At 32.8% G+C, this 13,671-nt stretch overlaps 3 protein-coding genes across 5 annotated transcripts; all 3 read right to left on the bottom strand.

Annotated features, from left to right (window-relative positions):
- Positions 1–2,523: 2,523 nt before the first annotated feature.
- On the bottom strand, positions 2,524–3,570 carry LOC135132596 (thioredoxin domain-containing protein 15). Its single transcript, XM_064060723.1, has 2 exons — positions 3,443–3,570; positions 2,524–3,398 (listed from the first exon to the last, which is right to left on the bottom strand). The coding sequence occupies exons 1-2, from the start codon at positions 3,483–3,485 to the stop codon at positions 2,599–2,601; spliced, it is 843 nt and encodes a 280-aa protein (XP_063916793.1). The 5' UTR covers positions 3,486–3,570; the 3' UTR covers positions 2,524–2,598.
- Positions 3,571–3,619: 49 nt separating this feature from the next.
- Positions 3,620–4,918, bottom strand: LOC135132595 (glyoxylate reductase/hydroxypyruvate reductase). The gene is made up of 2 exons (XM_064060722.1): positions 4,613–4,918; positions 3,620–4,550 (listed from the first exon to the last, which is right to left on the bottom strand). The coding sequence occupies exons 1-2, from the start codon at positions 4,828–4,830 to the stop codon at positions 3,647–3,649; spliced, it is 1,122 nt and encodes a 373-aa protein (XP_063916792.1). The 5' UTR covers positions 4,831–4,918; the 3' UTR covers positions 3,620–3,646.
- Positions 4,919–11,461: 6,543 nt separating this feature from the next.
- LOC135132648 (bifunctional methylenetetrahydrofolate dehydrogenase/cyclohydrolase, mitochondrial) lies at positions 11,462–13,671 on the bottom strand. Of its 3 annotated transcripts, none has more exons than XM_064060796.1 (2): positions 13,483–13,671; positions 11,462–12,469 (listed from the first exon to the last, which is right to left on the bottom strand). In XM_064060796.1, exons 1-2 carry the CDS (start codon positions 13,533–13,535, stop codon positions 11,557–11,559), a joined length of 966 nt encoding a protein of 321 aa, XP_063916866.1. In that variant the 5' UTR covers positions 13,536–13,671; the 3' UTR covers positions 11,462–11,556. The 3 variants fall into 3 exon arrangements, with proteins under 3 accessions (XP_063916866.1, XP_063916865.1, XP_063916868.1); XM_064060795.1 differs by lacking the exon at positions 13,483–13,671 and adding an exon at positions 12,861–13,467; XM_064060798.1 differs by lacking the exon at positions 13,483–13,671 and adding an exon at positions 12,528–12,849.

Raw genomic sequence — 13,671 nt, 5'->3', positions numbered from 1 at the left:
TAATTTTTCAGTTGCTTTTTGAGTTTTCGAATTTTTCGATTCGATTGCTTTTTTCTTTCCAATTTTTGGATTTCTTTTTTTTTCGATATTTAAGTTTCTGGATTTTTAGTTTATCAGTGCTTCAATTTTTTGTTTCTTCAGTTCTTTCCTTTGCAATTTTTCGATTATTCAATTTTTCATTTCCTCATTTTTCATTTCTACAATTTTTCTGTGTGTTTTTCATTTTCTGTTTTCAATTTTTCGATTTTTCAATGTTCTCATTTTGTAATTTTTCTTTTTTCAATGGGAAATTTTAATTTTTGGATTTTATCAATTTTTTCGATTTGTCAGTTTTAGGTTTTTTAATTTTTTGTTTTCTCAGTTTTAGATTTTTCAATTTTTCATTTTCCGATTTTAATTTTTCTGTTGTTCTATATTTGATTTTTCAGTGTTTGGATCTTTCAGTGTTGTAGTTTTTCGAATTTGCAATTTTGACGATTCTACAATTTTTCGATTTTACAGATTTTGAGTTTTCCAATTTTTCGATTCGATTACTAAAAATCGAAAATTAAAAACTTGAAAAATTGAAAAAAAATATTCAAAAATCGAAAGATTAAAAATTGAGGAGGTTAAAATTCGAAAAAATGCAATCGAAAAAATGAAATACGTATTGTAAAATCAAAATATTGGAAATTAAAGAAATCGGAAAATCGGATAATTGAAATTCAAAAATTACAAAATAGAAAAATTTTAAAATTGAAAAATCGAGAAACTGAATTGTGTTTTTCGATTTTGCAATTTCGACGATTGTATAATTTTTAGATTTTACAGTTTTTGATTTTTCCAATTTTTCGATTCGACTGCTTTTTTTCTTTCCAATTTTTGGATTTCATTACTTTTTTTCTATTTCTAAGTTTCTCGATTTTTAGTTTCCTTTCTTCAGTTCTTCAGTTTTTCGCTTCTCAATTTCCCGATTTTCCATAGCTTCGATTTTGCAATATTTCGCTTTTTTTAGTTTTTCGATTTTCAATTAAAATTGTGAAATTGTAAAATTGAAAAATCAAAAATGAAAAAACGAAAAAGTATAAAATGAAAACTTTCAAAAAAACGAAAAATCGAAATATAATACATATATGTAAAATTGAAATGTTTAAAATTATAGAAATCGGAAAATCAAATAAGTGAAATCCAAAAATTAAAAAATTGGAAAACCGAGGAATTCAAAAATCAAAGATTAAAAATTTGAAAAATTAAGTAAACGAAATACGTATTATAAAATGGGAAGAAACTTAAAAAAAAATAAAGGAAATTAAAAAACAAAAAATTGTGATATAAATCGAGAAAATGAAAATTAAAGAATCAGGGAAATGAAAAATAACAATCAAGTACTTGAAAAACTGAGGAAACAAAAAAATGAAAAAAATGTCTGAATTGGAAAAAACCTGAGCCAATTAACACGGTTCGAATCCGGAAAACGATCATGTATTGATTCCGACCGTGGAAGCATCCGAAATTATTTAGAAAATTTAGTTTTATACCTCACTATAAATCCCATTGTATTCGCCATTAATTCAGCTCCAACGCTATCTAAACTTATAGTTCTTGTCATTTTATTTTCACCTATCTTTTTTAATACCTACGTTTATGTCGTACCAGTTTAAGCCGCTTACATGTAAGCCGCTTAATAGAATAAATCCCGCTTTTCCACTTACCTGTTTAATCGACAGAAGTTTAGTTGAATTAAAAGTGACGGAAAAAAAACATAGGAAGATATACGTTGAGAGAAAAAAAAAACGCGAAAAAATAAAAAAAAAAAAAGAAAAATAATTCAATAACATAGGCAACCCTCAATTTTTAAATTTTGCCCAACAATTTTAATTAATGTAAGACCAATTTATTAATGATTTTCTAGTCTAAAATGTGTAAGACTAAAAATTCACTTTTTATAATGAAAAAACCTTGAATGTTTCCAACTTTTAATTTTCTAATCCACCCCACAAACATTTATAATTCTAACCACCCAGTGTTTCAACATCCAGTTACTGAAATAGCTTCTTGCATAATTTCATTAAGCAAGCTTTAGTAGCAACGTTAGCATAGTTGCAGCTGAGTGTACTCCACAAAGACTGATAATAAACATAAATTTGCCGTTGAAATAAAAACTGCTCTCTGAAGCACCCATCTCCAAGTTTGTTCATTTAAGTGACTTTGTTTAAGTTTGAATTAGTGGGATAAAATGAACCCCTGATGAATAGAAGGGGTGAATTTGGAAAGTTTACAGGGTATTCAGTACAAATGTGTTAACATTGTTGGCATTTCGATGTCTTAACTACTAAACCGAAAGAGGGCGCCACGAATAAGATGACTATTAACATATATATTTTTTTTTGTGTGTTAAAGATCTCAATTCATGAAGTTCTTGTTTACAGAGAAACACTGTTTTTAATTGGATAATTAAAATATGCAACCAACATTACACTTAGAGATTACAGATTTCTGTAACTACATTACCGCCATCTAGATACGAAAAAATCCCAGAGTGCATTTCTTTGAAAATTTATTTATACAGAATAAACAAATATAACAACTTTTAAATAAATAATTTTCGCAAAATCCCCCTCACTCCGCGTGTTCGTGCTGGGCATGAGCTTCTGATTCCCTCCAATTAATCTGAACTGTCTCCACAAACCACCTCCAAAACTTAGACTTACTAAAATAATACGAACTACACAATATGATAAAAATCCACGATATAATCAAAAACACGTCTATATCTTTCGCCGGAACACTAGTAACAGGTCCGCTGAAATCAGCCGACGTAACAGTCGACTTTTCAGCTGCCGGGATCCCCGTATGCTTCGTCACAAACTTGGAAAACAACTCCAAAGTATACTCAGACTCATTAAACTTAGCCATGGGTCTGCCATTATGGAAAAGCATCAAAGTAGGAACACCCACAATACCATTCTGGGTGTTAAACAAATGGTAAACCATGGCATTTATAGCAACCATTTTAACATCAGGGAAGGCCCGCGGGAGTGCGTTGAAATGGGGGGCTGCCATGCTGGAAAAAGGACAATATTTCGAGTAAAATAGCACCAGGACACAATTAGCGGGGATATCGCGGCTGGTGATGTTGGTCTGAATCAAAAGAAGTTTGATGAGTTCAGTGTCATTGACTAGTTGAACTTCAGAAGTTCCATAGTCTGGTAAACACTGAACGATTTTGTGGGTGACATTCGTCGTTTCAGTAGTGTTGACGGTGGTCGAATTTGCTGCATTAGTCTCGATTGTGGAATTAGTGAACGACGTGAGATTATGTGAAGGATCGTCGATGCTCAGTTCTGCTTTTTCTGTTTCAGATTCTGGGTCTTGAGGGGCTTCGGAGTCGTCACAAAACGTCAAAGGGGTGAGTGCGCCTGGAATAACAAATTAGCGCTTTTCCAACAAGGGGGTCACTTACAAATTGACAATAATGTGAAAATTTTGAAAATAGTTCGTGCCATGACGATAATTTAGCACTTAAACATTATTGTAAAGTCAACTTTTAGGTTAGGTTGTTTATGTTGGTAGCAATGGTGGCTTTATCTGTCATTGACTTTGAGACAGAGCCGTACTAAACAACAATTAACAACAAGAACAAACTTATTTTATCTATTCAAATTTATTAATCCAGTGTAAGTTCACTAGGCATCTTTTCCCCCTTCAACCCCGCTACAATATTCTCCACACTGAGCATCGCCATCCCCGCCCTCGTCTGTACCGCCGCACTCGCAATATGCGGCATAATAACACAATTCTTCAATTTAAAAAGCGGATGGTCCAGTGGCAGCGGTTCCGGGGTCATAACATCAAGCCCCGCCCCCGCAATCCGCTCCTCCTGCAGCGCCTTAACCAACTCATCCTGGTCCACCAGCCCCCCTCTACTCGTATTAACAAAAATTGCCGTTTTCTTCATCTTGTGGAACGCCGCTTTATCAAACATCCCCACAGTGTCAGACGTTAGGGCGCAACAAACCACCAAAAAGTCGCTTTGTTGCAATAACTCGTCGAACGTAACTCTGACCGCCCCCATCGTGGACTCAGCTTCCGGTTTCTGAGACCTATTAAAATAAATGAGTTTTTTAATTTGGAAGGGTATGAGTCGTTTGGCCACTTCTTGTCCGATGCGTCCAAAGCCCGCTATCCCGACCGTGGCTCCTTCCAGCCCCGGCCCGGTCATCCAAAATGGCGACCAAGCCTGCCAGCCGCCATTTCTGGCCGCAGCGTTGGCTTCGAAGAGGCGGCGGCTCGTCGCTAAAAGAAGAGCGACGGTGAGTTCGGCGGTGGCGTGAGTTAGGATACCGGGGGTGTAGCCCACTTTGATTTCGTGCTTTTTTATTTCTTTTAAGTCTAGGTGGTCGTAGCCCACTGACATGGTTGCGATGACTTTTAGTTGTTCTGCGCATTGTAGCACTTCTGCGTCTATTTTGTCGGTGAGCATGCACAAGAGGGCGTCTTTGTGGGCGATGTTCTTGAGGAGCTCGGAGCGTGGGACTGGGTCCGGTCCTGGCCAGAATGTGACCTCGCAGCTGTCAGAGTGATGATTTTTGAGGTTAGGAGAGAGTTTTTTTTTGAGAAAAAAGCGACTTACGTGTCGGCTAAAACAGCGAGGGCTTCTTTATTGATTTCTCTTGTTACGTAGACAGACGGTTTTGCCATTTCTGCAGGTTTTGTTGAAAAAAAATTGCACTTACTTAGGTGTTGTATTGATCGAATGGGTATTGAGACGGGTGAGGGGGGGCCGAAAGAGAGCGAAAATCTAATGAAATTTGTGTTTGTAAGTGCACATTTTAGAGAACGCAAGTGCATAATGAGGAATTTTACTATTTTAGAAATATGCTATTTTGTAGATTTTGAGGTTAGAGGTCATCTAGATAAGACGGATTGACAGTGGCGGCACATCACACAGGAACTCGGGTACTTTATTAAGAAATTTTATAATATATGTACTTTGGTTACCACTAAAGCTATGATGCCATATTTTGTCAGAAATTGCGATCTTGCAGGACTTTTAAAAACAAGGCCGTACTTTTTCAAACAGAAGTGTTCAACCTTGGAGTAGTGTGAATCGGGTTTTTGAACAAACCGAACTCCAACTGGATTGGCCAATTGGTCACTTAGAACTGATCACGTGCAGATCACCGCTTTTTATTACATACTTAGTTTTGAATTTTTGAGGTTTGAAGTTTAAAAGATTTGTTGGTCATGTCCCATTCAGTGTCACCTTATCCTCAATGTCAAAAATAGTCTTTATTTACGAGTGGAATGTGTTAGTTCATGAGTGACGAAAAGAGTATAAACTTCAAATAATTCCCGTGGTACATATAAAATTTTCTCTACTACCGTTTAGTTTTTAATATTTACAAAAGAAAGTCGTCTTTGCACATTCTGTTATTGGTTGCATTTAATTCAGAAGAACTAATTTATTTTGTCGGATTCAAAGAACGAATTAACCGTAAAAAAAATTAATGTACGGCTAGCCACAAATGTAGAACTTTAAATAGGATTTATGTTTTTGATTTTTTAGATTTTAAAAAAATCAAAAATTTTAAAAATTGAAACAATCTACAAAATCTAATATACTCAAAAAACTCAAGAAATCCAGTAATTCCAAAAATCCAAAAATAGTGATGTGATTAGATTTTTTTGGAAATTTTCGATTTTGTGGATTGTTTAGAATTTTTAGATTTCTTTGGTTTTTCATTTTTTTAATTTTTTGCATTTTTTCTTTTTCGATTTTGGAATTATTTAAATTCTTGAGTTTATTTGATTTTTTGGATGTTTTTGAAGTTTTTGGATATTTTCGATGTTTTGGGTTATTGAAGTTTTTGAGTTTTGCATTTTTTTGGATTTTTGGAACTTTTTCTTGAGTTTCTTGGGTTTACTGGATTTTGTGGATTGCTTGAATTTTTTAGATTTTTTGAATTTTTGGATATTTTCGATGTTTTTGATTATTAGATAGATTTCTTTGGTTTCGCATTTTTTTAGATTTTCGGAACTATTGGATTTCTTGAGTGTCTTGGGTTTATTGGAGTTTGTGTATTACATATTTGAGTCTTTTAGAGTTTTTTTATTTTTTTAATTTATTAGATTTTTCTTTAAATATTTTCGATGTTTTGCATTATTGAAGCTTTTGTGGTTTGCATTTTTTTGGATTTTTGGAATTTTTTCTTCAGTTTCTTGGATTTTGTGGATTGCTTGGATTTTTAGATTTTTTGAACTTTTTAAATTCTTTGATTTTTTGGACATTTACAATTTATATATTATTGGATAATTTGGGTTTTGCATTTTTTGGATTTTTGGAATTATTGGATTTCATGAGTCTCTTAGGTTTATTGGATTTTCTGGATTATTTGAATTTTTTGTTTTTTTTTTTAATTCTTTGATTTTTTTTGATTTTCGGAATTATTGGATTTCTTAGGTCTTGGTTTTATTGGATTTTGTGGATTTTTTGTTTTTTTAGATTTTTTGAATTTTTAAATTCTTTGTTTTTTGGATATTTTCGATTTTTTGGATTATTGGATTTCTTGGGCTTTACATTTTTTGGATTATTGGGATTTTTTGAAATCATTTGATTTCTTGAGTTTCTTGAATTTGTAGGTTATTTCAATTTTTTAGATTTTTTTGTTTTTTATTTTCTTTGATATTTTCCATTTTTAATTTTTTCTTTCATTGTTTTTGGATATTTTCGATTTTTTGGATTACTGGATTTCTTGGGTTTTGCATTCTTTTAAATTTTTTGGAATTATTGGATTTCTTGAGATTCTTGAGTTTATTAGATTTTGTGGATTGTTTCAATTTTTTAGTGTTTTTGGTTTTTTAAATTCTTTGATTTTTTTGGATATTTTCGATTTTTAATTTTTTATTTGATTCTTTTTGGATATTTTCGATTTTTTGGATTATTGGATTTCTTGGGTTTTGCATTTTTTTTTAGATTTTTTGGATTTTTTGAATATTTTCGATTTTTTTGATTAGTGGATAGATTTCTTAGGTTTAGCATTTTTTTTTTAGATTTTCCGAATTATTGAATTTCTTGAATGCCTTGGGTTTATTGGAATTTGTGTATTACATATTTGAATCTTCGATTTTTTTTATTTTTTTAAATTCTTAGATTTTTTTTTATATTTCCGATGTTTTGCATTATTGAAACTCTTGTGTTTTGTATTTTTTTGGATTTTTGGAATTTTTCTTGAGTTTCTTGGATTTTGTGGATTGCTTGGATTTTTAGATTTTTTTGAACCTTTTAAATTCTTTGATTTTTTTAATTTTTTGGATTATTGGATATCTTGGGTTTTGCATTTTTTTGGATTTTTGGAATTATTGGATTTCTTGAGTTTCTTGGGTTTATTGGATTTTCTGGATTATTTGAAGTTTTTAGATTTTTCGATTTTTTTAAATTCTTTGATTTTTGGATATTTTCCATTTTTTTTATTATTGTATAGATTTTTATGTTTAGCTTTTTTTTTCATTTTCGGAATGTTTGGATTTCTTGGCTTTTGAGTTTATTGGATTTTGTGGATTTTTTTTTAGTTTTTTGAATTTTTTAAATTCTTTGATTCTTTTTGGATATTTTCGATTTTTTGGATTACTGGATTTCTTGGACTTTACATTTTTTGGATTATTGTGATTTTTTGAAATCATTTGCTTTCTTGAGTTTCTTGAATTTATTAGACTTTATGGATTATTTCAATTTTTTAGGAGTAGGTTTTTTGGTTTTTTAAATTCTTTGATTTTTTTGGATATTTTCGATTTTTAATTTTTTGTTTGATTCCTGTTGGATATTTTCGATTTTTTGGATTATTGGATTTTTTGGGCTTTACATTTTTTGGATTATTGGGATTTTTTGAAATCATTTGATTTCTTGAGTTTCTTGAATTTATTAGAATTTGTAGGTTATTTCAATTTTTTAGATTTTTTGTTTTTTATTTTCTTTGATATTTTCCATTTTTAATTTTTTCTTTCATTGTTTTTGGATATTTTCGATTTTTTGGATTACTGGATTTCTTGGGTTTTGCATTCTTTTAGATTTTTTGGAATTATTGGATTTCTTGAGATTCTTGAGTTTATTAGATTTTGTGGATTGTTTCAATTTTTTAGTGTTTTTGGTTTTTTAAATTCTTTGATTTTTTTGGATATTTAGTGGATAGATTTTTTAGGTTTAGCAATTTTTTTTAGATTTTCGGAATTATTAGATTTTGTGGATTGTTTCAATTTTTTAGTGTTTTTGGTTTTTTAAATTCTTTGATTTTTTTGGATATTTTCGATTTTTAATTTTTTGTTTGATTCTTTTTGGATATTTTCGATTTTTTGGATTATTGGATTTATTGGGTTTTGCATTTTTTTTTAGATTTTTTTGGATTTTTTGAATATTTTCGATTTTTTTGATTAGTGGATAGATTTCTTAGGTTTAGCATTTTTTTTTAGATTTTCCGAATTATTGAATTTCTTGAGTGCCTTGGGTTTATTGGAATTTGTGTATTACATTTTTGAGTCTTCGATTTTTTTTTTATTCTTTTAAATTCTTAAATTTTTTTTTTATATTTCCGATGTTTTGCATTATTGAAACTCTTGTGTTTTGTATTTTTTTGGATTTTTGGAATTTCTCTTGAGTTTCTTGGATTTTGTGGATTGCTTGGATTTTTAGATTTTTTTGAACCTTTTAAATTCTTTGTTTTTTTTAATTTTTTCGATTTTTTGGATTATTTGATATCTTGGGTTTTGCATTTTTTTGGATTTTTGGAATTATTGGATTTCTTGAGTTTCTTGAGTTTATTGGATTTTCTGGATTATTTGAAGTTTTTAGATTTTTCGATTTTTTTAAATTCTTTGATTTTTGGATATTTTCCATTTTTTTTATTATTGTATAGATTTTTATGTTTAGCATTTTTTTTTTATTTTCGGAATGTTTGGATTTCTTGGCTTTTGAGTTGATTGGATTTTGTGGATTTTTTTTTAGTTTTTTGAATTTTTTAAATTCTTTGATTCTTTTTGGATATTTTCGATTTTTTGGATTACTGGATTTCTTGGACTTTACATTTTTTGGATTATTGTGATTTTTGAAATCATTTGCTTTCTTGAGTTTCTTGAATTTATTAGACTTTATGGATTATTTCAATTTTTTAGGAGTAGGTTTTTTGGTTTTTTAAATTCTTTGATTTTTTTGGATATTTTCGATTTTTAATTTTTTGTTTGATTCCTGTTGGATATTTTCGATTTTTTGAATTATTGGATTTCTTGGGTTTTGCATTTTTTTTTAGATTTTTTGGATTTATTGGATACTGTGGATTTTTTGGATTTTTTAGTTTTTTTGAATTTTTCAAAATCTTTGATTTTTTGGATATTATCGATTTTTTGGATTATTTGATTTCTTGCGTTTTATATTTTTTCAATTTTTATAATTATTAGATTTTTTGAGTCACCAAGGTTTTTTGGATTTGTTAGTTTTTTGAATTTTTTAAATTCTTTATTTTTTGGATAATTTCGGTTTTTTGGATTATTGAATCTTTTGAGCTTCTTGGATTTATTGAATCTTGTTAATTGTTTGGATTTTTTAGTGTCTTTAAATTTGTTAAATTCTTTGATTTTTTTGAATATTTTCTATTTTTTGGATTTCTGGGTTTTGCATTTTTTGGGTTTTTGGAATTATTAGATTTCTTGAGATTCTTGGATTTTGTGAATTGTTCGAATTATTTAGAATTTTTGATTTTTTTTTAATTCTTTAATTTTTTGGATATTTTAGATTTTTTTGATTATTGGATTTCTTTGGTTTTGCATTTTTTTTTAATTTTTTGAATTATCGTATGTCTTGGCTTTCTTGGGTGTATTGTACTTTTTGGATTCTCTAGGTTTTTTGATTTTTTTTTATATTTTCGAGTTTTTGGATTATTGGGTTTCTTGAGTTTTGCATTTTTAGTTTATGTTTTGAAAACATTTTGCAAATTAAAAATGCCACCAATCTGTCAAACTTAACAACTGGCGACCGGAAATTATACAAAACATCATGACACCAATTTTAACTAAAAGTCCAGGATTGCCAACAGACTCAGTCATTTCTGATATGCGGTACAACGAGTACAAATAGGCGAGAGTTCTTGTCTTGCTAGCCAATAATTGAGTAATTGACAATTAGCTTACAAAAAAAAAAAATTCGTTTGCATTCCATCGCGGTGAATTGACAATAATATGACAATATTTAAATTGACATCTAAGTGACCTAGTTGTTTGTTTAAAGAATGTTGTCAGTGCCGCCAACGCGCCAACGTTAATATTTCTTTAAAAAAAAAATATAGGGAATTTTTTTTATTATATTAACTTTCTGTTATTATTATTAATATACTATCCTCAAACATATTTGGCGTTTATGACTTCACACCAATTTGACTCCCATTATAATTCAATAGGCCGTCACAACTGGATGTCTTAAACCCGCTCACCGATACCTACCTGAAAAGACCTTTTCTGGTAAAAGCACAGGGCAGGACTGAGTTTTGCATTTACCGACAACTGCGCCTTTCGAGTTTTTTATTTTAAGTAAAAACAAAGTAACTTTGTACTCAAGCATTTTTTATTACAGCACAACTATTTACTTATTAACTACTACTGCTTATTTATTGATCGAAATAGTCACTGTCATCATCACTCGGCTCTTCTAAATTAATAATTAACGGTGTTATCAACCGGGCCCTGTACTGGTCTTCTTCTTTTGTGGAATGTCGTACACAATTGGCCCACATTTCAGCAGTTATTTTGGAAGCTTCTTCCCTAATTATGTCAATTGTTGCACTACTAAATTTTGGTGCCGTATTATTCCTTCTTATATTATTTTTCATTTGCGACCAGATTAGTTCGATGGGGTTAAATATACAATGGTACGGCGGAAGTCTAATCACCCTAAATCCACGATCTCGCGCCATAGCATCTATTTTATATTGTTTCTCAAATTTTCGAGTGTGTAACACTTCTAATAATTGTGTCTTTGTGTAATTTTCTTCAAAGTATAAATCATGTTCTGTAAGGAAATTTTGAAATTTGAAAATTTTAACAAACAAAATTACTCTGAGTCCGGTCCTTCGCGTCTCGACCGTCCCTGGCACGTCGAAAAGGTCTTTTCAGGTAGGTATCGGTGAGCGGGTTTAAGACATCCGGTTGTGACGGCCTATTGAATTATAATGGGAGTCAAATTGGTGTGAAGTCATAAACGCCAAATATGTTTGAGGATAGTATACCATTTATGTTTAGTGAATAGATAATAGTTTTATCTTAGTTAGTATTGTATCAATCGGTCCGGTAGTTTCGGAGATTTCAATGTGCTGATGTTGCTGCCTGATAGATAGGCAACCAATTATGTAGCACAAAAACCAATTTGGAAGTTCGACCTTCATAATAATCTTGGGTAAATTCTAATTCTCAATTAGCAGTGTGGTTTAAAAACACAAAATAATAAACAAAACAATTTTTATTAAAAATATAAATAGTCAAATTATTACTAATACTGCCTAAGCCCTCGTAAAAATACAATAATACTTAAAAATCCCCCTACGAGTATATCTCTTGCTTCGCCAGCTGCACCGCCGCCTTATACGTATTATGCATCAACATCGCCACCGTCATGGGCCCCACACCCCCAGGCACCGGCGTAATAAACCCAGCCACCTTCCTCACCCCCTCAAAATCCACATCCCCCACAAGCTTCGTCTTCCCTTCCTTCGTCGTGATCCTATTAATCCCCACATCAATCACCACCGCCCCCGGCTTCACAATCTCCGGCTTGATCAACCCCACCACCCCCGTGGCGCTAATAATAATATCCGCCCTCTTCGCGAAGTACGCCAGCTCCTCCGGCGGCGTGTGCCGGTGGCACAGCACCACCGTGGCCTCCATGCCCGGCAGCTCGTTCCGGTGGTCCGAGTGCAGCAGCATCGCCATCGGCAGCCCCACGTTCTTCGACCTGCCGCAAATCACCACGTTCTTGCCCTTGGTGTCGACGTTCATGCGCTTGAGCAGCTCGATCACCCCCAGCGCCGTCGCCGGGACGAACGTGTCCATGTTGAGGGTCATCTTGCCCACGTTGATGATGTGGAAGCCGTCCACGTCCTTGCGGGGGTCAACGGCGTTGCACACGTTGCGCTCGTTGACGTGCTGGGGCACCGGTAGTTGGACGAGGATGCCGTCCACGTTGGGGTTCTTATTGAGTTCGTCGATTTTGGCGAGGATTTCTTTCTCGGAGGCGGTGGCGGGGAGCTTGAGGGTCTCGCTGTCGATGCCGACGTCCTTCGCCGCCAGCATTTTGTTGTGGACGTACTTTTGGCTGGCGGGGTCTTCGCCGACGAGGATGGCCACCAGGTGGGGGCGGCGGTGGCCGGCTTTGACCCATTGTTCGACGTCCACGCGGAGTTCGTTGCGGTAGTCGGCGGCGATTTTGGTGCCACTGATGAGTTGGGCTTCAGTGCTGCAAAAAACAACGATAAGTAGAACAATGGGGGCTTACTAAGGTTCTAGTTACGTACATCCAACGCATTTTCTATGCTTTGAATTTTCACTAAGTTAGCTTAAATGGGACTTAACGTATTACTAGTGAGTCAAGGCTGTCGTCTTGGCTTATATAGGAGGAATTGAGGATTCCGTGTTAAAAATAAATTTCACAAGACTGTTCAAAACATGATAAGAGTACCCCCCATGGAATTACATCAGCCGTCACGAGACTAACCCAGCTGAGAATTGAGTGTTATCAAAAATAATTTCTTCACTGGTGATTTCTTAATTGGTTGTGATAAGTCGAAAATAATAAGGAAACTGACGTAAGCACACCTCCAGATTTTAACAGCAACGAGAGCAATTACCTCTGGAAGAGTTTTTGAGGATTTGAAAGACTCCAAAGGTTCAGCGTTCGACTGGTGTATTTTAACAAGGTCCGGCTATTCCTCATCATAACTAAAATTGACTAGATTTAACACACGAAACGAATAAAACTCACGAAAAAATTTGATTGACTTAACACAGACTGAGAATGCATGACTTTAATTGCAATTTTACTCTGTCTGCAATTAAAAAAAATGCGTTAAGCGATTATTTTCATTGTGTTTATTTATGACAAACCATTGTGATTACTACAATTAGTGAAAAGAACGAAATCTTCATTATTTTTTTTTAGGTTATGTTAGGTTAGGTGGCCACATGTCATTGAACTGTCAAAAATCCATGTGCTTTCCCAAAAATACATTTTTAGTTTTTGAAAAAAGGGTGTGTGCGATTGTGCCTTATCACATGAAGAAATGTTAATTTTTATCACTCATTACTAACGAGTTCGTCAAAACATGTTGTGATAACGCTCGTCGTCATCAAACGTCACAGATTAATTAATCACTTCGCTCGTTCTGTACTAATAAATAAAAAATACTACTACAAGCGATAACATTTAAAAGTTCTTAAATTAACACAAATAATCAATCTGATTATACTCACTGGGAATTTTCCGGCGTTTGGTTGCCAGGCTGGATTGGTTCCGTGGCGGCCATTTCGCACTTGTTGCTGACAGGCGGCTAATACTAATTAGGGTCCTGTTAATGTTTTTTTGTTGGTTTTCCGACCTACGCTAACTTATGATTAGGGTATGGAATTGCACTGTTGCACTTATCCGGTGCGCTGTTGCCA

The sequence above is a fragment of the Zophobas morio genome, unplaced genomic scaffold (genome assembly GCF_036711695.1).
Source record: "Zophobas morio isolate AGI-343-1 ecotype UQ-CSIRO unplaced genomic scaffold, CSIRO_AGI_Zmor_V1 ptg000021l, whole genome shotgun sequence".
NCBI lineage: Eukaryota > Metazoa > Arthropoda > Insecta > Coleoptera > Tenebrionidae > Zophobas > Zophobas morio.
Note: the sequence above shows the minus strand (reverse complement) of the source record. Positions and strands in the feature narration are given on the sequence as shown.